Source organism: Delphinapterus leucas, chromosome 15, assembly GCF_059928025.1.
Source record: "Delphinapterus leucas isolate spDelLeu-1000000601 "Yukka" chromosome 15, BTC_Dleu_Yukka2, whole genome shotgun sequence".
Lineage (NCBI taxonomy): Eukaryota > Metazoa > Chordata > Mammalia > Artiodactyla > Monodontidae > Delphinapterus > Delphinapterus leucas.
The window spans coordinates 58745071-58770669 of record NC_143143.1 but is presented as its reverse complement, the minus strand read 5'-3'; the positions used below and the strand labels follow the sequence as shown (position 1 = coordinate 58770669).

At 40.2% G+C, this 25599-nt stretch overlaps 1 protein-coding gene across 6 annotated transcripts in view; it reads right to left on the bottom strand.

The window, feature by feature from the left end:
* DNAAF9 (dynein axonemal assembly factor 9) overlaps positions 1 to 19762 on the bottom strand; it is a 148436-nt gene extending 128674 nt beyond the window's left edge. For all 6 annotated transcript variants that reach the window (XR_016387882.1, XR_016387886.1, XR_016387885.1 and 3 more), the window contains exon 1: positions 19570 to 19762. Coding sequence is in view for 1 of the 6 variants with exons in the window: in XM_022592877.2 (XP_022448585.1) it covers positions 19570 to 19652 (83 nt within the window). In the remaining 5 variants the exon portion in view is untranslated. The remainder of the gene's footprint in view (positions 1 to 19569) is intronic.
* Positions 19763 to 25599: the final 5837 nt, after the last annotated feature.

Sequence of the window (25599 nt, the reverse complement as noted above, 5' to 3'; positions counted from 1 at the left end):
GGATTCTTCAATATACACAAATCAATGTGATACACCATATTAACAAATTGAAGAAGAAAAACCATATGATCATCTCAACACATGCAGAAAAAGCTTTTGACAAAACTCAACACCCATTCATGATAATACCTCTCCAGAAAGTGGGAATAGAGAGAACCTACCTCAACATAATAAAGGCCACATACGACAAACCCACAGCAAACATCATTCTCAGTGGTGAAAAACTGAAAGCATTTCATCTAAGATCAGGAACAAGACAAGGATGTCCACTCTCGCCACTATTATTCAACATAGTTTCAGAAGCCCTAGCCACAGCAATCAGAGAAGAAAAAGAAACAAAAGGTATACAAATTGGAAAAGAAGAAGTAAAACTGTCACTGTTTGCAGGTGACATGAAACTATATATAGAAAATCCTAAAGATGCCACCCTGAATAACCAAAGCAATCTTGAGGGAAAAAAAAGGAGCTGGAGGAATCAGACTCCCTGACTTCAGACTACACTACAAAGCTACACTAATCAAGACAATATGGTACTGGCACAAAAACAGAAATATAGATCAATGGAACAGAACAGAAAGCCCAGAGATAAACCCACGCAAGTAATCTATGACAAAGGAGGGCAAGGATATACAATGGAGAAAAGACAGTCTCTTCTAAAAGTGGTGCTGGGAAAACTGGACAGCCACATGTAAAAGAATGAAATTAGAACACTCCCTAACACCATACACAAAAATAATCTCAAAATGGATTAAAGACCTCAATATAAGACCGAACACTATAGAACTCTTAGAGAAAAACATAGGAAGAACACTCTTTGACATAAATCACAGCAAGATCTTTTTTGACCCACCTCCTAGAATAATGGAAATAAAAACAAAAATAAACAAATGGGACCTAATGAAATTTAGAAGCTTTTGCACAGCAAAGAAAAGTATAAACAAGACAGAAAGACAACCCTCAGAATGGGAGAAAATATTTGCAAATGAATCAACGGACAAAGGATTAATCTCCAAAATATATATAAGCTCATGCAGCTCAATAATAAAAAAACAAACAACCTAATCAAAAAATGGGCAGAAGACCTAAATAGACATTTCTCCAAAGAAGACATACAGATGGCCAAGAGGCACATGAAAAGCTGCTCAACATCACTATTAGAGAAATGCAAATCAAAACTACAAAGAGGGGACTTCCCTGGCGGTCCAGTGGTTAAGACTTCGCCTTCCAACGCAGGGGATGTGGGTTCAATCCCTGGCCGGGAAACTAAGATCCTACATGCCTCACAGGCAAAAAACCAAAAACATAAAAACTGAAGCAATACTGTAACAAATTCAACAAAGACTAAAAACGGTCCACATCAAAAAAACAAAAACAAAATCTTAAAAAAAAAAAAAAAACGACAATGAGGTATCACCTCACACCGGTTAGAATGGGCATCATCAGAAAATCTACAAACAACAAAGGCTGGAGAGGGTGTGGAGAAAAGGGAACTCCCTTGCACTGTTGGTGGGAATGTAAATTGATACAGCCACTATGGAGAACAGTATGGACATTCCTTAAAAAACTAAAAATAGAATTACCATAAGACCCAGCAATCCCACTACTGGGCATATACCCAGAGAAAACCATAATTCAAAAAGACACATGCACCTCAATGTTCACTGCAGCACTATTTACAAAGCCAGGTCATGGAAGCAACCTAAATGCCCATAGACAGATAAATGGATAAAGAAAATGTGGTACATATATGCAATGGAATATTACTCAGCCATAAAATGAATGAAACTGGGTCATTTGCAGAGACTTGGATGGACCTATACACTGTCATACAGAGTGAAGCAAGTCAGAAAGAGAAAAACAAATATTTTATATTAATGCATATATGTGGAATCTAGAAAAATGGTACAGATGAACCAGTCTGCAAGGCAGAAACAGAGACAGAGAGGTAGAGGACGAAAGTATGGACACCAAGGGGGGAAAGCAGGGTGGTGGGGGTGGTGGGATGAATTGGGATGATTGGGATTGACATATATACACTAACACGTATAAAACAGGTAACTAATAAGAACCTGCTATATAAAAAAATAAAATAAAATTCAAAAAAATTAAAAAAACTTATTATATAGCTAAAGTAATCAAGACTGTGGTTCTGGCTGAGAGACAGACACATAGATCAATGGAACGGAACAAAATAGCCAGAAATAGGCCCACAAAAATATAGCCAATTAATATTTGACAAAGGGTGGAAAGTGATTCAATAGAGGAAAAATAGTCTCTTCAATAAATGGTGCTGAAACAACTGCATATCCATAGACAAAAACATGAACCTCAACCTAAACTTTATAACTTTCACAAAAATTAAGATAGATCATAGATTTAAAATTTTTAATATAAAACTATAAAATCTTTAGAAGAAAAAAGAATAAATATTCAGGGCTTAGGATTTAATGAAGTTCTTAGGCTTGATACCAAAAGTATGATCCATTAAAAATTTGATAAATTAGACTTCATCAAAATTTTAAACTTTGCTTTGTGAAAGAACCTGTTGGGAGAATGAAAAGACAAGCTACAGACTGGGAGAACATATTTGCAAATCACTTACCTAACCAAGCAGAATACAGAAGAAACTCTCCAAACTCAACAGTAAAAAAACAATCCAATTAGAAAACAGGCCAAAGGCATGAAAAAACATTTTCTCAAAGAGGATACAGAGATGGCACATAAGCACATGAAAACATGTTCAACATCATTATCCATTAGGGAAATCCAAGTTAAAACCACAATGATGTATTACTACACATCTATTAGAAAAGCTAAAATATCCATAACAAATGGTGACGATACTGAAATGCTGGTGAGGATTCAGAGAAACTGAATCATTCACAGACTTCTGAAGTAAATTAAAGAAGACACCAATAATGGAAATACATTCATGTTCATGCATTGGAAGACTTAATACTGTTAAGCTATCAATACTATACAAAACAATCTACAGATTCAATATAATCTCCATCACAATTCCAGGAACTTATATATATAGTTTTATATATATATATATATATATATATATATATATATATATAAATTTTTATTGGGTCATAATTGATTTACAATGTTGTGTTAGCTTCAGGTGTACAGCAAAGTGAATCTGTTATACAAATACACATATCCACTCTTTTTATTAGATTCTTTTCCCTTATAGGCCATTACAAAGTATTGAGTAGAGTTCCCTGTGCTATACAGTAGGTCCTTATTAGTTATCTATTTTATATATAGTAGTGTATATGTGTCAATCCCAATTTTCCAATTTATCCCTCCCCTCCACTCCAGAAACTTTTTTTGAAGAAACAGAAAAATCCATCCTAAAATTCATAGTAATTTCAAGGAACCCAGAATAGACAAAACAATATTGAAAAAGAAGGATAAAGCTGGAGGAAACACTTCCTGATTTCAAAAGTTATTACAAAGCTAACCATAACAGTTTGGTACTGGCATAAAGATAGACATATAGAACAGGGGTCCCCAATCCCCGGGCTGTGGACCGGTAAGGGTCCGCGGCCTGTTAGGAACCCAACCACACAGCAGGAGGTGAGCGGCGGGCGAGCGAGCAAAGCGTCATCTGCAGCTCCCCATCACTCACGTTAATTACCCCCTGAACCATCCCCCCCACACCTGGTCCGTGGAAAAACTGTCTTCCACGAAACCTGTCCGTGGTGCCAAAAAGGCTGGGGACCACTGATTATAGAACAATGGAATAGAATAGAGAGCCCAGTAATAAACTCTTTTTGTGACTGGCTTATTTCACTTACTATAATGTGCTCATGGTCAAATGATTTTTGACAAGGGTACCAGGATTGAGAAAGGAGAGTTTTTTTCAACAAATGGTTTTGGGAAAACTGTATAGTCACATGCAAATTAAAAAAAAAAAAAAAAAAGGATTCAAACTCTGACTTTACACCATATACAAAATTTAACTCAGAATAAAGACCTAAATGTAAACCTAAAACTATAAAATTTTTAGAAGAAAACATATGGGAAAAGCTTCATGACATTAGAGTTGGCAATGATTTTCTGTCATTTTCCAATGACACCAAAAGCACAGATGACAAATGGAAAGATACATAAATTAGACTTTATCAAAATTAAAAACTTATGTTCATTAAAGGACACAATTAACAGAGTGAAAAGACAACCCACAGAATGAGAGAAAATATATGCAAATCATATATCTATTAAGAGGCTAATATCCAGAATACATAAAGAACCTCTATAACTCAACAACAACAAACAATTCAAAATGGGCAGAGAACATGAATAGACATTTCTCCAGAGAAGATACATAAATGGCCAATAAGCACATGAAAAGATAAAAGATGCTCAATATCACTAATCATCAGGGAAATGCAAAGCAAAACCACAACGAGGTATTACTGCCATGCAAATTAACATGGCTACTATCAAAAAAGCAGAAAATATAAAGTTTAGCAAGGATGAAGAGAAATCAGAAACTTTGTGCACCGTTGGTGAGAATGTAAAATATTGCAGTTGCTGTGGAAAACAGCACAGTGATCCTCAGAAAATTAAACACAGAATTACCATACGATCCAGCAATTCCACTTCTGGGTATACACCCCAAAGAAATGAAAGCAAGACTCAAAGAGATATCTGTACGCCCAAGTTCATAGCAGCATTATTTGCAATAGTCAAAAGGTAGAAGCAACCCATATGTCTATGGACACAGATAAACTGTGGTATATACATAATACAATGGAATATCATTCAATCTTAAAAAAGGACAGAAATTCTGACATATGCTAAAACATGGATGAACTTTAAGGACATTATAATAAGTGAAATAAGCCAGTCACAAAAGGACAAATATTATATGATTCCATTTTTATGAGGTACCTACAACAGCCAAATTCACAAAGACAGAAAGTAGAAAGATGGTTGCCACGGGCCAGAGGGAACGAGTGGGGAGTTACTGTTTAAGAGGTACCAGAGTTTCAGTTTTGCAAGATGAAGAATTCTGTGGATAGATACTGGTGAATGTAGCACAACAATGTGAATGTACTTAATACCACTAAATTGTACACTTAAAACAGTTAAGATGGTAAATTTCATGTGTATTTTACCATAATTAAAAAAATTTTAAGTTAAATTTTAAGTTAAAAGCCAATGTGATGTAAAACAGAAAGAAGAGAGGGAGAACTCTTCTTATGTAAAAGAGATTAAAGAATAATAAGACGCAATTTATGAACCTTAATTCGATTTAAACAAACAAACAAAAACCCAGGGAAACATCTATGAGACATCTGAGGAAATTTGAATATGCCTTGTATAATAGGTAATAATTATATATTATTATAATATTATTATCTATTATCCAGGGCATATTCAAATTGACTATTAATTTTCTTAGCTGAGATAATATTATGGTGGTTACAAAGTAGAATGTCCTTTTTCTTAGCAGATGCATGAGGCAGTACTCAGGAGCAAAGTGTCATTATATCTGCAAATTGAAAAACGTTTAACAGAAAAGAAGAATGAAAAGAAAAGAAAAAGTAAAGAATGCACATAAGGTAAAAAGTTAAAATTGGTGAATCTAAGCGATGGGCATAGAGTATTCACTGTACTATGTTTTCATCTTTTCTGTATTGTTCAAACATTTTCATAATAAAAATTTGGAGCTGGAGGTAAGGAGATGTGGAGTAACTCAGGGTTTGGAAGTAGCAGAATTTAAGCTGCAAGATGACTAAGATTAAAGTAAGAAAACTTCTTTCCCTGGGAAATGGTTGCCTGTCCCTCCCCACTTTCTCATGTTTAATATAAGATTCAGTTTTCAATCATTCTCTACATGACAAATATTTCATTAAGTTGGTCCTTTGGTCCATGGCGCAACCCTAGCTGACTACCAAGTTTACCAAGAGCTCTTGGGCTTTCAAACTTAGAATCAGCCAGTGACAAAAAGCATTAACAGGTCATGTGACCAGGAAACAAACAGCTCCCCAACTACTGCGGTGGGAAGCCAAGACAATACTGAAGACAGGAGCAAAAAGAGGATTTTTTCCCTGCAACTGTTTTGGGAAATAAATAAAGGGAAAAGTAAAACAAAGTGAAAGCATATAAAATGTAGAAAGACCTTCCTCTTCCCAGAGTAAAACATTATCATAGTATTCTCTTGTCTAATGGGTAGAACTAAATTTAGTTTTTTTCCTTTGAATATTTTCTTCCTTCCCAAATTTAGTTTTTAACCAGAATATAGCCTATTATTTGTCACTGAACCATTAAACTTTTCACTTACTGAAGTATTTACCTATTAAAAAACATCTGGTAGGGCTTCCCTGGTGGCGCTGTGGTTGAGAGTCTGCCTGCTGAGGCAGGGACGTGGGTTCGTGCCCCGGTCTGGGAAGATCCCACATGCCACGGAGCGGCTAGGCCCTGAGCCATGGCCACTGAGCCTGTGCGTCCGGAGCCTGTGCTCCGCAACAGAAGAGGCCACAACAGTGAGAGGCCCGTGTACCGAAAAAAAAACAAAAACCAAAAAAACACCTGGTAAGTATAAAGAAAACCACAATCACTCATATTTACAGCACCTAGAATTAACCTATGTTAGTGCCTTTTTGAATTATGTAAAATATTAATTTATCATCCTTTTTTATTTAAAAAAATGGAATATCACATATAAAACTAAAGTCTTCACTGTTCCCCACCCCCGGAGGTCACCACTATGAGTTTGTTGTGTAACCACCCACTCTTTTTTTCCTTTTTTTCAATAGAAACTTTCAAACACACACCAAGCCCAGCAATAGCACTGCCCTGTAGCTTCCAGGTCTACCTGAGCACAGGTGGCACATCCTGGGTAGATGGCCTGTGGTCACCCACGACTTTACAAAGTTCCTCCTTTAGAATACCTGTAGACTCAACATATACCCAGTAATACTGTTGATATCAAACATGCTGCTTGTATGCTATACTGTATTTCTCACTTTCCTTGGATTCAGGCTCAAAATCTAGACATTATAGATGACAAGACAAAAACAAGACCCAAAGAGAAGCAGTTTGCCCAAGATCACAAGGCTGAGTAAAGATTAACAGCCCCAGGACCTGAATGACCAGGCACCGACTCTGAACTTCTCCTGATATATCTCACTGATTTCCTGACAATAAAGTTAGCCTCAGATACCATATTTCTGAATTCTAAACAATCATCTCTGTTCTCCCCATCTTCCATTTTATATATAATAGTTAATTCACTGCTCACTGCTTTTGTAACAATTACTGTATACACAGCCAAATATATTTTCTTGTTTGTTTGTGTTTCATTATCCTGGTTCCCTGGAAATGAAGGAGAAAATTTGAAAATTTTATTTCTGCCTGTTTTTCCTCCATAATTTATGGTTTTTGATTTTCAAATTAAACAATTAAAACATGAATAATCCTCCTTATATTCTATATGCTTTGTGCTTTGAATGTTTTACAAAGTGAATCCTCATACCAATCTGAATCACTTTATCTTATAAAACTGCTGTGAACAATGTGATGTGAATCTCTCAGTAATACATAGTTTGGGTGAGTTTTTGGGGGAGAGAGTTGTTTTACATAAAATCATAATAACGACATATGTAACTGCTCTGCAACGTGTTTTCACTTAACATTGTACCTTAAGATCTTTCCAAGCTAGTAAATAGAACACAACCTCATTTTTAAAACTGTTGTACTATGTTCTTTTGTTTTTATTTAACCAGACACTATAATTGAACATTCAGGATTTTTATTATTTTTGCAAATAGCAAACAATGCTTCATTGAACAACCTTATATAGCCATCTTTGGCACAAGTACTAAAGTTTCTGCAAGGTAGAGACTAGCATTGCCAGGTTAAGAGCTATCTGCATTTAAAACTTTGATAGATCTTGCCAAATTGTCTTCTTAAAACGTTCACCTACAATATACCAGAGTACCTGTTTCCCCATAACTTCTAAACCATGTGTGGTTAGAATTTTCATTGTTATACAGTTGTCCCTTGTTATACATGGAGGATTGGTTCCAGGACCCCCTCAGATACCAAAATATGCAGATGCTCAAGTCCCTTATATAAAATGGCATAGTATTTGCATATAACCTATGCACATCCTCCGGTACACTTTAAATCATCTCTAGGGACCTCCCTGGCAGTCCAGTGGTTAAGACTCTGGCTTCCAATGCATGGGGCATGGGTTCGATCCCTGGTCAGGGAACTAAGATCCTACATGCCACACAGTGCAGCCAAAAATTAAAAAAAAAATCATCTCTAGATTACTTATACCTAATATAAGTGCTAAGTGAACAGTTGTAAATACAGTGTAAATGCTATATAAATAGTTGCTTGTGTGCAGCAAATTCAAGTTTGGCTTTTTGGAACTTTCTCAAATTAAAAATATATATATTTTTTCCCCATTTATTTATTTATTTATTTATGGCTGCATTGGGTCTCTGTTGCTGTGCCTGGGCTTTCTCTAGTTGCGGCGAATGGGGGCTACCCTTCGTTGTGGTGCGAGGGCTTCTCATTGCGGTGGCCTCTCCCGTTGTGGAGCATGGGCTCTACGTGTGCGGGCTTCAGTAGTTGTGGCACGTGGGCTTAGTAGTTGTGGCTCATGGTCTCTAGAGCGCAGGCTCAGTAGCTGTGGCGCACGGGCTTAGTCGCTCCGCGGCATGTGGGATCTTCCTGGACCAGGGCTCGAACCCGTGTCCCCTGCATTGGCAGGCGGATTCTTAACCACTGCGCCACCAGGGAAGCCCAAAAAATATATTTTTGATTGGGGTAGTTGAATCCATGTTTGAAGAACCTGTGGATATGAAGGGCTGGCTGTAATATTATTTTATTTAGGACTTTTGCATTTGTAGTTCTCCTTTGTACTCTCCTAGTCAAACACCAGCATTATGCCAGCATGAGAGAACAAATGGAAAGCTTTCTGAGGTATATACTTCACTTAGCATGCTTTCCATTTTCATTTCCCTTGGTAACATACACTGTGCCCCTTCTCTGCCACAGCATCCAATCATGACTCACCCAGAAGCAAGCCAGGTCAGCTGGAGTCCTTTCCAGGGATTTCCTATTTTAGAGGTAGAAGAGAAATGGCCTCTAGGGTCACAGTGCAGGAAGAATGTGGATTTCAGGTTATTATGGATAGAGGCACCTATTTTGATAGCAGAGTCTTGGTTCCAGTTCCTGAGGCCCTAGTTCTTACAGGTCTTCCTACAAGTCTATATCCCCACTATTCCTTCCAGCCAAGTAAGCCAATACATTCACTCCCTTTTTTACTTTAATCTTTTGAGTTGGGTTTCTGTCACTTGAAATAGAGAGCATTCTTCCTATTATGAAATCAAACCCAGGAAATGTTTAGGGTTGAAGCATACCAATGTCTGTAACTTACTTTGAAAAGCATTAAAACATAGGATGGATTGCTGGATGGATAGCAGGATGACTATATGATAAGGCAAACAGAGCAAATACATTAAGCAGAGAATCTAGGTATGAATATACATGAATGTCCACTGAACAATTCTTTCAACTTTTCTGTACTTCCAAACAGTTTTCATAATAAAATATTGGGGGGAAAATCAACAGCAGGAGTAATACAACATATTATCATATCAGCATTAATTCAGACTTCAGGTACTGATTACAAGAAGCTATGGCAGGACTGCTAAGAAAAGGGTTTAAGGGCTTAAGAAAGTTGGCCCTGCATTAAAGTGGCAACTATTTATTCCCTCCATAAAACAGACTTGGAAGAAAGCCAAGAAGGCAGGATGTGTCTCAAGTCAATAAATGTCCTTTCCCACTGATGTCCTTTCTGGAGCAACAACTTGCAATGTAAAAAGCAAAGGCAACATTACTGCTATCATGACCAGCATGGTTAACCAGTGACCATAAAGTGACTCAAACTGAAGGGATACACACCACACACACACACACACACACACACACACACGACTGAAAATGTGTTGGCATCATTTAACTATTCCATGACTTGAATTTTCTCCCAGCATTTTCATGTAGCTCATCACAGCCATTAGTAATCCTAAGCAATATAACTTTCATTCCACACAGCTACCTCTCTGTGGTAGGGACAAACAGGTGCCTAATCCATATCCATTCTCCCCCCCTTTTTTTTTTAACTAATAATGGGTTGGCCAAAAAGTGCCTTTGGTTTTTAAGTAAAAATAAAAGACACATTTTTCATTTTCGCCAAGAACTTTATTGAACAACATAGTCACCGTTTTGTTCCACTACCTTCTGTCATTTTTCAGGCAACTTCATAATTCCATCTTCCCAAAACTTTTTGAGCAAAGGTTCCCGGTGTCTTTTACAGTCTTCCAGGGAACTGAAATTTTTTCCATTAAGAGAATTTTGTAAAGACCAAAATAAATGGAAACCTGAAGGTGCAATGTCTGGTGAATACGGTGGATGAATCAAAAATTCCCACCCAAGCTGTAACAGTTTTTGCCTGGTCATCAAAGAAACATGAGGTCTTGCGTTATCCTGATGGAAGATTATGCATTTTCTGTTGACTAATTCCGGACGCTTTTTGTCGAGTGCTGCTTTCAGCTGGTCTAACTGGGAGCAGTACTTGTTGGAATTAATCGTTCCGTTTTCTAAAAGGAGCTCATAATAGAGGACTCCCTTCCAACCCCACCTTATACACAACATCACTTCTCTGGATGAAGACCGGCCTTTGGTATGGCTGATGGTGGTTCATTTCGCTTGCCCCACGATCCCTTCCATTCCACATTATTGTACAGTATCCACTTTTCATCGCCCGTCACAATTTGTTTTAAAAACAGAATGTTTTCGTTACGTTTAAGTAGAGAATCGCATGCAGAAATACAGTCAAGAAGATTTTTTTCACTTAACTTGTGTGGAACCCAATCAAAGTGACGAACATAACCAAGCTGGTGCAAATGATTTTCAACGCTTGATTTGGATATTTTGAGTATGTCAGCTATCTCCTGCGTGGTATGATGTCGACTGTTCTCAATTAAAGTCTTGACTTGATTGCTATCAACTTCAACTGGTCTACCCGACTGTGGAGCATTGTCCAGCGAGAAATCTCCAGCAGGAAACTTCACAAACCACTTTTGACACATTGATCAGTCACAGCACCTTCTCCATACACTGCACAATCTTTTTTTGCGTTTCAGTTGCATTTCCACCTTTCTTGAAATAATAAAGCATAATATGCTGAAAATGTTGTTTTTCTTCCATCTTCAATATTAAAGTGGCTACACAAAAATTCACAAATTTTGATACATTTTTTATTTACTTAAATAAAATTTATTTATCTATCTATCTATCTATATATCTATCTATCTATGGGTGCATTGGGTCTTCATTGCTGTGCACGGGCTTTCTCTAGTTGCAGCGAGCAGGGGCTACTCTTCGTTGAGGTGCACGGGCTTCTCATTGCAGTGGCTTCTCTTGTTGTGGAGCACGGGCTCTAGGCGCGCGGGCTTCAGTAGTTGTGGCACACGGGCTTAGCTGCTCCACGGCATGTGGGATCTTCTGGGACCAGGGCTCAAACCCGTGTCCCCTGCACTGGCAGGTGGATTCTTAACTACTGTGCCACCAGGGAAGTCCTGATAAGTTTTTTTTTTAAATGCATGCTGATATGATAGCTGTCATAATACAATCTAACAAAATTGTTTCGAATGAAGTTAAAGACAACGAAGCACTACTAGAGCCACTTACGGAAAAAACCGAACGAACCTTTTGGCCAACCCAATAGTATCCCAATTTTATTTGGAGCAGCAATAGGCACAGCTCCTTTGCTTCTAGAGCTGACCAATGAGACATGCAAAAGCGATCAGGTGGAGGCTTCTGGGAAAGTTTGCTGAAGGGAAATAACTGACTCAACTAGGAAAAATGCTGCTTTTCTTTCCCCTTCTTGCCTGACAGACCTGATGGCTAGAGTTCCTGCAGCCATTTTGTGACCATGAAGCTATGAAGAAAATGGAATCCATTTGCTAAATACAAACACGGAAGTGGCCTGGTTCCCTGATGACTTCATACCAGGACTAGCCTGCCCTCCTCTAGATAGACATCTTTTCCAAGAGAGAGTAAACCTCAGTTAAGTCATTGTTAAGCATCTTCTACCAGCTGCCAAACATGGTTCCTGACAGGTCACCTTATCTAAAATAGTTAAAACTTGTACCCAATTGCAATTCATGTCTATGCATATTTCACAAATTGGAGTATATAAGACTCTCTACAAACTAAATCTGAGAACTTCAGAGAATGCTCCCCACCACAAATGGAAAATGTTATTTCAAAGTCTGTCGCTATGTTCCACTGTAACAATATATTATTTTCCATTTTCTTCCTTTTCTCCAGATGTCTCTGAGCATTTCCACACACAATCTGCTCTTTGTAAAGTCAGTTTCACAGGTCTTCATTCAAAAGGCATCCACAAGTACTTTCCCTCACTTCTTTGACTATTAAAAGCATGCCAAATATAAATGCACTGTGGAATCCTGGATTGGATCTTGGAATAGAAAAAAGACATTAGTGGAAAGACTGGGCAAATAAAGTCTGGAGTAATAAACTCCAAATAAAAACAAATTTACTAAGTAAACAAAGTTTACAGTAAACTAATGTACGGTACAAATATTAATTTCTTAGTTTTGATAAATGCACCATGTTAACGTTAGACGAAGCAGAGCGAAGGCCTTATAGGAACCCTATGTACCATATTTGCAACTCATCTATAAACCTAATATTATTTCAAACAAGTTGAAAGCAAAAAGCATGCCAAATTAGCTAACTTTCCATTGAACTAGGTTCAAAATCACAGAAAACAGTTTTAAATACCCAAGTAGCAAACTCTGCTTTTTCTTTTTTATTTCAGGGCAAAACAATATTTAAGCTGTGGAACTCTTGAGGGCATCTGCATCTCATCTACTCCCCCTCTCCAAAAATTAGAATATCACAGAAGAGCCCAAGAGCTAGGAAACACTGTTACAATATTGTGCACTATTAATGCAACTATACTCACTAAATAAGAGTCCTCAGAACACAGTCATCCCAGACATATGTGAAAATGCAGACAGGGGCATCCCCTGCTTTTCAAAGTTCGCTTTTACATAAGACCTACCTGTTTTCACTAACTGAAAGAAATCTGAAGAGGGTTTTTGCTTTTATGAAAAAAGGTGAAAAGCAAAGATAGCCAGCATCTGTTTTGCAGTGGAGCAATGAGAGTGGCACTGTCAAGCTCCTTCCCTGGTAACTACACTCAGCATTACAGCAACAAGCCTCCATAGTTTTGAACTGTGTCTGTGAGCATCTGTGCTTTATCCTGATTTATTTTGTGCCTCTGTTAGCAAGATGTGTTCCTAGGTAATTGCTCCTTCACTTTAGGCTGTTTCACCTTACAAAAGGTTTCCTAGGAAGGCTCTACTTTCTGATAGCTGGGGGAAACCCATACTTAGACCTCCACCCCGGGCCAGAAATAAGGTCATAAAAACGTAACTAAGCAAACCCTTTTTACTTCTATAAGCACCAAACCAAGCCTCCCTGGCCAGAATCCAAGCAAGTATACTGAAGGTGAAACTTCACATTTTCAGACACACAAGGTCATAGTCTTGCTCTGTATTTTGAGTTTTCTTAAAGCAGGGACAATTACCACTTCTGTAGATCTGTAAACCCAAAGGAGAACCACGGGTATTGGTACCTGACCAATAAACATCACCTGAAGAGATAACCTGTCTCTGTGAGGCTTTATGTAAGCGCTCTCTATAGAAAATCACTATGGTGACCCACCTTCCCACCATCTAGCTTACAACTGTGATTCTTCATTCTCTGAACACCCTTAGCCCAGAGTTTCACCTGTAATTATTCTTTATTCATTCAATAAATAATTAGTGCAAGCAGTGTTTCATAATGGCTAACAACAGCAGTTCACATTTAGTGAGTACTGACTATGTGCCAGACACTGACCTAAGCACTAGGGCAAGCAATATGGGAAATGGCAATAAAAAATGGTCCCAGCCCGGGGCTTCTCTGGTGGCACAGTGGTTAGCAATCCGCCTGCCAGTGCAGGGGACATGGGTTCGAGCCGTGGTCTGGGAAGATCCCACATGCCACGAAGCAACTAAGCCCGTGAGCCACAACTACTGAGCCCACGTGCCACAACTACTGAAGCCCGCGTGCCTAGAGCCTGTGCTTCGCAAAAGAGAAGCCACCACAATGAGAAGCCGGCACACCGCAACGAAGAGCAGCCCCTGCTCACCCCAACTACAGAAAGCCCACACGCAGCAACAAAGACCCAACGCAGCCATAAATAAATAAATCAATTAATTAATTTAAAAAAAAAGGTTCCAGCCCTTTGGTAATTTCCAGAAGCAACAAAGAAGGTCCTTTCTTATGAGTCCCTTAACAAGGAAAAAATCCCACCTATACATGGTATAGAAGAAGACCAGCACAGGAACTCCTCGGTCAGAATTTTTTGCTAGAGCACACGCCACCCAGTGAGTTCTTAAAGGGCGCATGGAAAGTCAAACTATGAGACCTCGCATGTGTGAAATGTCTTTATTGTTCCCTCACACCTGCCTGAGAGTTTGGCTGGATACAGAATTCTGGGTGGGAACTCATTTTCTTTTAGAAGGTACTCCTTGCTCCATTATCTTCTAGTGTCCATTCTTGCTACAATCTAATGATTCATGACTCTATGTGATTTATAGATATTCTTCTGTCTTCATAGTGCTCAAAAATTTCATTATATGGGGACTTCCCTGGTGGCACAGTGGTTAAGAATCCTCCTGCCAATGCAGGGGACACGGGTTCGAGCCCTGGTCCGGGAAGATCCCACATGCCACAGAGCAACTAAGCCCGTGCGCCACAACTACTGAGCCTGTGCTCTAGAGCCTGTGAGCCACAACTACTGAGCCCACACGCCACAACTACTGAAGCACATGCACCTAGAGCCCGTGCTCCACAACAAGAGAAGCCACCACAATGAGAAGCCGGTGCACCGCAACAAAGAGTAGCCCCCGCTGGCTGCAACCAGAGAAAGCCCACGTGTAGCAATGAAGACCCAATGCAGCCAAAAATAAACAAATAAAAAATAAATTTCTGAAAAAAAAAATTTCATGATGATGTGCCTTGGCATGGATATTTTTAAATTAATTGTGCTGGATTCTTGGAGCGTCCTTTTAATCTAGAAACACACCTTTATTTGTGAGAAACTATTTTATTTTGGATGATTTCTTCATGCCAACAAACAATAACCACCCACTACCCCTCCTTGTTACAGACACCTACAAACCTGTAGGTCACTCAGTCCTCCACATTCCCTCAAGATTTAGCTTCTGGATCATTGTCTCTTTGCTATTACTACTCCCATCTTAATTCACGATGATCTCAATATGCACTGAGATAACCCTTCCACTATCCTTACCTCTCAGTTCCTTTACTCCTATTTTCCAATTACGTCCTCTATCCTACCTCAGCCACTCCCTCCCACAGTGCCCACATCCAAGCAGCTCAACACAGCTGAAGGGGAAGCATTCAACCATGCTAACTGGGTCTCAACCACCTTAAATTTATGACTACAAATGCCAAATGGGCACCTGGTGCCCTAAAATATTTCCTTATTCAACTCATTTTTTCCCACTCTCCTGGATGAATTTTACACCTTCTTTCTCTTCAAACTTCCAACACCTCCCCCACTCTTCATTTTTAGCTAAAGACCTTCCTTCTTATTTAACTGAGAATATGGAAGTAATCAGAAGTGAACATTCACTCTGTCCCACTACCAAGCTACCAATTCACCAGTATTTGGGTCAATATAATCACCACAGATGAACTGCCCATGTAGCTATTGAGCTTAAGGTCAACATATCCATTTATATCCTAGATGCCATTCCCTCTCATCTACTCAAGGACTCCACCCCTGCAACTGTTCCTTCTCTCTCTTTAATCATCAATTTGTCTCTTTATACTCCACCATTCCCATTAACTTACAAACATGCTATCTGCCCACCTAAAAACAAAAAGAACTCTAACACTTCGTGCCCTTCCAGTCACAGCCCTATTACTCTGCTCTCCCTTATAGAAATCCTTGAAACAACATCACTGTTACTATCTATACTCACACTCTTCAATTCCTCTTCTATATCCTCTTGAACCCACTGCACCAAAACTGTTCTTGTCAAGGTCGCCAATGACCTCCACATTACCAAATCTAATAGTCTATTCTTGCATTTATCATTTGACTATCCTTGATTCTTCCCCTATCTCAGAGGTAGGAAACCATTTCCCCTCAGAATTTGGAAGACACTGCTACACTGCCTTTTTTACATAGGATATCCCAGGGCTTGGATGTTGGTCCTCCTCTCTATCTACATTTACTCCTTGGGTCTCTATCTAGTCTCATAGCTTTAAAAAAAAATTTTGGAGTCACCAGTAATATGGGTGGTATTTCCAGTTTCAATCTCTCTCCTGAACTACAGACTAATATATCCAACTGCTAATCCAATATCTCCACTTGGCTATCTGTTATCTATTAGGAAACTCAAATGAACAAGGCCAAAATTGAACTCTATTTTCTCCACAAATCTGCTCTTATTCCAATGCTCCCAATATCAGTAAATGGCAACTCCATTCTTCCAACTGCTGAGCCCCAAATTGACTATGCTTTCTTACATTATTGTTCCTTCAGCCCTATTTCCTCCCCAATATTTACTTCTCACCACTCTGTATTATGATTTTTACCTCTCTCCACTTACAAAGGAGCTCTTGGAGGGCAGAGGCCTGCCTTATTGCTCTGAATCCACAGCACCTAGCACAGTGTATGTTGGATTATTTGCATAAAGCGGGAGTGAAATTTAAACTGTTAAACAAGTCCTGAGCAGGATCAGATTCCTCTGCAGGAAAAGATCTGAAGTAGGAAAGCATATTTCAACTATTTCCACTGGTTCCTTAGTACAAGTAAAGATAGTTATTTGGTAATAACTCCAAAATCTCAGTGGCTTGAAACAAAGGCTTACTTCTTGCTCACTCTACATGTCAAACATAGGTCACCTGGAAGCTTGCTCTGGTTCCCAGACTGAGACTAGCCACCATCCGGAGCACCAACAATCACCAAAACAGAGGGAAAGAGTGGCAAATCACACACCAGAAGTTTTTACCATGAAGGGATACACATCATTCCTGTGCACATTTCACTGACCAAAAGCAACTAACAACGCCATATCCATCTTCAAGGGTGCAAGCAAGTACAATGGTACCACATGCCCAGGAGACAGAAACCAAAGATATTTGATGGACAGCACTGATGACTATCATATCATTAAAAAGAAGCTTTTAGGTCTAAGCAACAATATTTTAACTCCTGATCTCTACTGCTCATCTGTGAAAATGAACTCCATTGCTAGAAGAGAACCACTCACTTGCAAAGTACTATCTATGGGTCTCTAGGAATGTAGCTTCACCAGTTAGGCCCGCCTCTTTCATCACTCAGGTGTCAGAGTGCAGCAAAGAAGCCAAATATGGGTGACAGGAAAGTGCTGAGCACAAACCTTCTAGAAACGTTCAATGTCAAAATCTGGGAAAGGCTTAACTGAATGAGTAAGAAAAACACGTTCAGTTAAAAACGGCAGGGAAAGGTGGGAAACTTTCACAAAATTTCTTTTACCAAAGGTATACAACCTCCAGGCCTTGGGGTTCCTTGCACTACCCCATGTCTGAAGACTAACAAGTTTCACTCAAACCACGTGATGGAAAATTCGGAGTTTGAGTATGATTAGTAAAGTTAGCCAACATTGATCTTTTTAACATAAAAACACTACGTACAAAAAAAAATGTATACTGACATGCTACCAGAAGCAAGGAAGGAAGCAGTTATTTTAGAGATGGATTTTATTCAGAAGCTCTTTTTTCCCTAAAAGTCTCAAAGACTCCAGACTTCAAAGCTCAAGATGATATGGGATGAACACCAAGTCTACATAGACCCTGGATTTAAAGTGTGGCTGCTTCAAGTTCTAAAGTATCCTGTGCAGTTTCTATTTTATTCAAAGTTTAAATACTTTCTAACAGTGAAACTGGCTGCCAGAAACGTTAGGACAGACTGGAGATGGTTACCATAAGCTGCTAAACACTTGCAACTGTAAAGCCCACTGAAATTCCACTGAAGAGCAGAACAGGAGTCCAAATATGTCACCTAATGTCACCTGCCAAATCAGAAGCAAATTAGGACTCCCAAATGCAACTAAGGGTATCTAGGCCCACCTCCCCATCCTTTACTTACTCAACCAACATGTGTTAGTAACTGAGGTGAAAGAAGGAATGTCGGTAAGTAAGAGAGGGACTGGATTTTAAGATTCAGTTCTTGTTCTCCATGAATCTGGTGGAGTTAAAACAAAATAAAAACAAAACAAAACAAAGAAAAAAACAGATTTGAGAGCAAAAATTCCAATACAATGCCTTAAATACCATAACAAGGATACAGGAAAGACCATTCTCACATGTTAAGCTGACAACCTTCGTTCAAGGAAACAACACCGTATTTGCTTTGTTAAGTAGCTAGAATAAAGAAAAAGCAAACAAAACAAATAAAAACCCTCTTCTGGTTTAATGACAGTTTAGCAGAACCAAAGCCCATTTCTCTCTCTTCCTCCCTTCCTCTCAATGGTCTCTGCCACAACCCCTCCATCATTCCAACCTCCACACTCCACTGGCGGCCCCAAACCAGCTCCATCACGAATAATACCGAGACTATCAAGGTCAGCTCCAAAGGCACAGGAAGCAGACAGCAGAAACAAATCTTCATATATCGAAAGCGGGCGGGGACCCTCCCTATACTGAGGCACCCGGGGGCTCTATCTCTAGGCTCTGTGGCCTGGGATCCGCAGCTTTCGGGGATTCTGGCCCCTTTTTCCTTATCCAGGCCCCTAATGACCTCCACCTGTCCTCAACCTGAGCTCCCCATCGTGGAGTGAGGGAGCCTCGGGCTGGGGCAGGGGGAGGTGGGGAAACGCGCAACAGGGAAGATGCTGTCCGTGTGGGTGTTTCTATGGGGCGGGAGGGAGGTACTCTCTAGGGAAGGCGCAGTGAGAGGGAAAGGCTCTAAAGGAGACCTACTGTAGGGGAGCATGAGAGGTAAGCCATTTCGAGGGAAACCCATTTGGGGGTTCTATAAGGGGAGCTATTGTGAGGGGACGTCTCCATAGATGGCCGTTTCTGGGGAAAATATCCTATGGGGAAGACAAGTGAATTAATCATACAGAAGGCACTGTGGAGGTTCTCGATAGGCGAATCTTTCCGGGGGGAAATGTTCTATGGGGTTGGGGATGTCATAATAGGGGGTCTTCACAGAGGAGCCGTTGTGGGGTTGTCGATACAGGAGCCATTGTGGGAGCCTCTGCACCGAGAGCCGCTCCTCGGGAAACGTTCGTCAGGGAACCGTTCAGGAAAAAAACGTCCGCAAGGAAGCCATATCGGGCCACGCCCTTCGGCGGGAGGCGTCTCCAGACCCCAACAGCCCGCAACTGCCTGCCCGCCCGCCAGCCCCTCTGCTGCCTCAGCCCCGCGTACCTGACGGAGGGCGACCCGCGGCCAGGGCCGCCGGGGGACCGTGCGCGGGGCAGTCCCAGCCGGTGTGGGGGGTACACGTCCATGGCTGCGAGAGGCGGAGGAGGACGCCGCCGCTGCGAGGGTCACTCAGGCCTGCGGGCGTCTCCTGGCCCGCTACGGCCGGGTGGGGCGGCTGGGCGTGCCGGGTGGGCGGGGGGCGCAGTGCGCGGGGGCACGTGGGGGGCGGGGGCACGTCGGGGGCGGGGGCGGAGCCGGGGGAGGGGGCGGAGCTGGGCGCGCGCAAAGAGCGCGGATGGGGGCGTCGGGACGGGTTGGGGGTGGAGGCAAGCGCACGGCTGCGGGTCGAGTCTTTCTTAAGCTTCGAGGCGGCCAGGTTGGACGTTGGGAGCGTGGGTGCCCAGAGTGAAAGCTACCGCGCCGCCGCTCTGGCCTGTCCTCAGGCTTCGCATCGTGGAGTGGGACTCTGCGGCGCCCCCAGCCACGCACACTGGCGCGCCTGGGGGCGGGGCCTCGTTCCGCCCCGCCCAGTCCACTTCGGCCTCCAGCAAAGCCTTCTGCTGCCGCAGCAGGTCCCTGGCGCGGAGATCTGAACCGCCCTGGTGCTCGGCTTTCGTGACCCGGTCTCCCAGGCCGGTTCCTTGCTGCTGTTTCCTCACCCGCTGCTAGTCAATTGTGCACCCTCCCTTCAGACGTTCAGCCGATTTCTAGCCGACCTAAGGTTAGCGGTGCGCGCCCAACCTTGCGCAGACGTTAGGGGCTCACAGGGGCCCAGAGGATCCCTGCCCTTTACAGTTCAGATTCTGACTCGACCCGTTTCTGACTGCAGGGCCGTATGCAAGAAACCTAATCCCAGCGAGCGTCAGTCTTCGGTGTAATTGACAGTTTCCAGGCATCCTGTATATACAGGACGTATTTAATGATTTTGTCCTGCGTCGTATACTGACTTTGTCAGGATGCCTTAAATGTCCTGTATTTATCTTTTTATAATCAATTAAAAACTATTAGAGCTATTTTTCCGCCACAGTAATTGGTGCTTAAATCACTAACTGAAAATCCTACCTTTACAAATAAAAGATCTGTACAGTGTCTACGGTGTCTCCAGCGAGTTTAGCTGAGGGAAGACCAAAAGAAGGAACTAGAAATTACAAGTACTTATTTTTCATATTCAAGAAAGGAAAGGACTTTTTTTGCTCAAGTTCTAAGTCCTGATCAAGTAACCACCATTATTTAGAGATAACTTCACATCAGTACACAGGCTCTACAAACCAGCCAATCAGCGACAGCCTCACTCCAGTGGCTTCTGAAAATCAGCCAGTCAACAACAGCTTCACTCCGGTAGCTAGGCTTCTGAAAGTTCGTAAATCAACGACAGTCCAGAGCTTCTGAAAGTCAGCCAATCATTGACAGCTCCATGCTTCTAGACAACAACCAATCAGCAAGTGCCTCACTCCAGGGACCAGGCTTCTGATAGTTAACAGGTAATCAGCTTCCTTACTCCAGTAACCACACTAACAAAGCTGGAAGCCCGTCAATCGCTAGACGCTCACGCTTCTGAAATACTGCCAGTCCCGGAAAGCTAGCTTCCCAAAACATTGGATTGGGTTGGCTCAGCTCCGACTTTGTTAAGGGAGACTGTTCCTTACAAGTACAGCTCTCCTTTGCAGGCAGACTAGATATTCACCTTTGAGTTCAATTTGCTTTTCGTAAAATTAAGTTCGCAACCCTTTCACGACTCAACTCCCACCTTACCGTTAGATATGAATTTGGGCTTGTGACAGATGCAATGATGCAGCCATGAGATTTATTAAATACAACTTTTTCAGTTCTTGCGTTGGTCGCTATTACCAATTTTTTTCTTTTATAATTCAATGGGTGTATTCACAAAGTTGTGCGATCACCACTACTGTCATTTTAGAACATTTTCAGCACGCCCAAAAGAAACCCTATACCTTTTAGTAGTCATTCCCCCATTTCTTCCCAACCATCCCAGCCATAGGCAACCACTAATCTACCTTTCTCTCTCTCTCTCTCTTCCCGCCCCCCTTCTATGGATTTGCCAATTCTGAACGTTTCACATAAATGGAATCATACAGTATGTGGTCCTTTGTTACTGACATTTCATTTAGCATAATGTTTGCAAGGCTCATCTGTGTTGTAGGATGTACAAGGATTTCATTTTTATGGTTGAATAATATTCTATTGCATGGTTATCTCACATATTTCTTATCCATTTCTCAGGTGATGGACATTTGTGTTGCTTCCACTTTTTTACTTTTTTTTTTTTTTTTTTAGCTAATGGTGCTGTGAACATTCGTGTACAAGTTCTCCTGTGGGCACATGTTTTCAAGTCTCTTGGGTATATAACTTAGGAGTGGAATTGCTGGGTAACTCTATCTTTTGAGGAACTTCCAAACTGTTTTCCAAAGCAGTTGGACCATTCACAGTCCCACCAGCAATGTATGAGAGTTCCAGTTTCTCCACCTCCTTACCAACACTTACTATCTGTCTTTTTGTTCATAGCCACCCTAGTAGCTGTGACGTGGCATCTCACTGTGGCTTTGATTTGCATTTCCCTGACAGCTAATGATGTTGAGCATCTTTTCCTATACCTACTAGACATTTTTATGTTTTTATGGAGAAATGTCTGTTCAGATCTTTTGCCCATGTTTTAATTGGGTTGTCTTTTTATTAAGTTGTAATAGTTCTTTATATAGCCTAAATACAAGTCCCTTATCAGGTATACAACTTGCAAAATTTTTCTTGCACTCTGTGGATTTTTTTTTCACATCCTTGATAGTGTCCTATGAAGCACACAATTTTTATTTTTGATGGTATCCAATTTATTTTTTTCTTTTGTTGCTTGTGCTTTTGGTGTCATATGTAAGAAACCATTGCCTAATCCAGGGATTTACCCCTACATTTTCTTGTAAGAGTTTAGTAGTTTTGGCTCTTACATATAGGTATTTGATCTATTTGAGTTAAATTTTGTACTTGATATGAGGTAGAAGTTCAGCTTCATTCTTTTGCATGTGGCTATCCAGTTGTCTCAGCACCATTTCTTTTCCCATTAAGTTGTCTTGGCACCCTTGTTGAAAATAAATTGTTACCTCGTTTTTATTTGCTATATTTGAACCCCTAAATGCCAAAATGCAAGTGTGAATTTCATGATACATTTTCTGAATTAAATGAGGAAAATTCCTTTTGAAGCTCTTTGTGCAGTATGCAAGTGTTCATTCAGTATTGAAAATGGTGGAAAGTCAGATATAAACGAGCATATACTATCAGCTTAGAGTAAAAGATGTGTGATTTCTTCAACTTGTATCAAAGAAAGTGATAAAATAAAATTTTGATTAAAAGAAATGTAGATGAAGAACATAAAATAATCACAGCAGAAGTTGTAACAGTCTCCCACATTGTATATTGTCATCAGTCTTTCAGCTCAAATGACTCTTTGAATGTACTGCTACCAGGAGGATTTTCTAATTCCAAAACTGGAAGCAAAATTTCAAATGCCAGGACAAAACCTACTGCAATAATTAAAAATATAATAACTCCATTTACTATTGCAGTGATTATCAAAGCCCTAAATGCCTCATCTTTTTATGGATTCAAGTAATGACAAAGCAGAAAAATTTGCTTGTGCAATAACCTTCTTGTGAAAAGGCTCACTTGTAAGGTTATTTTAAGTAAAGACTCTTCCAGATGAGACTTCAGAAACAAGAGCAAATTTTTGCAGAGACTCTCTTATTGACTTAGGAGTTAACAAAGAAAATTGTACTGCTTTTGGTGGAGATGATACCAATACAAATGTTGGTAGCTGTTCACATAAAAGTGCAGACATTGTTTATTCAAAGCTGAAGTAAAGCACGAATGTTTCTTCGGAAGCCGTTTGGCTATCTGGCTCATATTCTACATGGTGCTGCTCTTACAACATCTGATGTCTTTCCTGTTGACTTTGATGTAATTGTCATGAAATTTTTTCTTAAGCGCCAACTGAACAACTGAGGAATTTTTGTGATTTTGTTGGCATTCAGTACTGTTCATTTCTCTTGCATTCAGAAACTTGTTAGCTTGCTTTAATAAATGGAGAATCCTCAGTTTATTTGAAGTTCTGAATCATACTTTAATCCTAAAGAAAATGACCCTCAAATTCTTATTGACTTTAAGGGAAACTTAGTTACCTCTTGTTGATAGTTTATAATACCTCTTTAGCAATAGATTATGCAAAGTGAAAGAAGAGAAACCAGTGTTGTTGAAGCACTCCATTGCTTAAGGGAAGTGTAAAATGCACTAAAGAATGATTTTTTTTAAACATCTTTATTGGAGTATAATTGCTTTACAATGGTGTGTTAGTTTCTGCTTTATAACAAAGTGAATCAGCTATACATATACATATATCCCCATATCTCCTCCCTCTTGCCTCTCCCTCTCACCCTCCCTATCCCACCCCTCTAGGTGGTCACAAAGCACTGAGCTGATCTCCCTGTGCTATGTGGCTGCTTCCCACTAGCTATCTATTTTACATTTAGTGTATATATGTCCATGACACTCTCGCACTTCGTCCCAGCTTACCCTTCCCACTCTCGGTGTCCTCAAGTCCATTCTCTACGTCTGTGTCTTTATTCCTGTCCTACCCCTAGGTTCTTCAGAACCTTTTTTTTTTTTAGATTCCATATATATGTGTTAGCTTATGGTATTTGTTTTTCTCTTTCTGACTTACTTCACTCTGTATGACAGACTCTAGGTCCATCCACCTCACTACAGATAACTCAATTTCATTTCTTTTTACGGCTGAGTAATATTCCATTGTATATATGTGCCACATCTTCTTTATCCATTCATCTGTTGATGGACACTTAAGTTGCTTCCATGTCCTGGCTATTGTAAATAGAGCTGCAATGAACATTATGGTACATGACTCTTTTTGAATTATGGTTTTCTTAGGGTATATGCCCAGTAGTGGGGTTGCTGGGTCGTATGGTAGTTCTATTTTTCATGACTACCATCTCATGAAGAATTTGATTCTTGTACAAGAACTAAATACTCTTCCGGCATGGGAACCAGTGGAACCATCATGTATAGTGTTGAAGAAGAAAGGAAGAAAAATTGATGACAATGTTCTTTTTCTGTTACTGGATAACATTTTAAAAAGTTATTGATCAGGGCCTTCCCTGGTGGCGCAGTGGGTGAGAATCCGCCTGCCCATGCAGGGGATGCAAGTTCGAGCCCTGGTGTGGGAAGATCCCACATGCCACGGAGCAACTAAGCCCGTGCGCCACAACTACTGAACCTGTGCTCTAGAGCCCATGAGCCACAACTACTGAGACTGCGTGCCACAACTACTGGATCCCTGCTCCACAACGAGAGAAGCCACCACAATGAGAAGCCCACACACTGCAACAAACAGTAGTCCCTGCTCGCCCCAACTAGAGAAAGCCCGTGCACAGCAATGAAGACCCAGTACAGCCAAAAATAAATAAATTTATAAAAAATAAATAAAAAGTTATTTATCAAGAGATGCAACATAATACTGAAAAATGAAAAACCATCTCATTCCATGAAAGATGGTATTTGCTTCAACAAGCCATATTTGAAGAGCAATTATCAGGGTTGTTAACTTCATCCTAGTATATGTTCAGTATATTGGCTCATAATGCTAATGTTGAGTATATTTTCTTATTAATGAATGTTCAATAGACAAAAGAACTAAAGAAGTTAGATGTGACCACTGTAGAAGCTATGATACAAAGAAAATGAACATAGACTGTGTCTGCAAGGAATTTTATAAGCAAATACCACAAAACAAGGAATTATTGAAAAGAACCAAATGATCAGAAGAATATAATTACAAAAATGTATGATTTAGATACTTATAATTTATTTTCTATGAATAACAAATACTTTTAAAGTATATGTACCACGCAATATTTTTCTTTTCTATCAATGTAGATATGCATAAGCAATTAGATATTATTCAAATTTAACTGAGCCCCCCTGTTTTTCATTTGCTAAATCTGGCAACCCTACTCA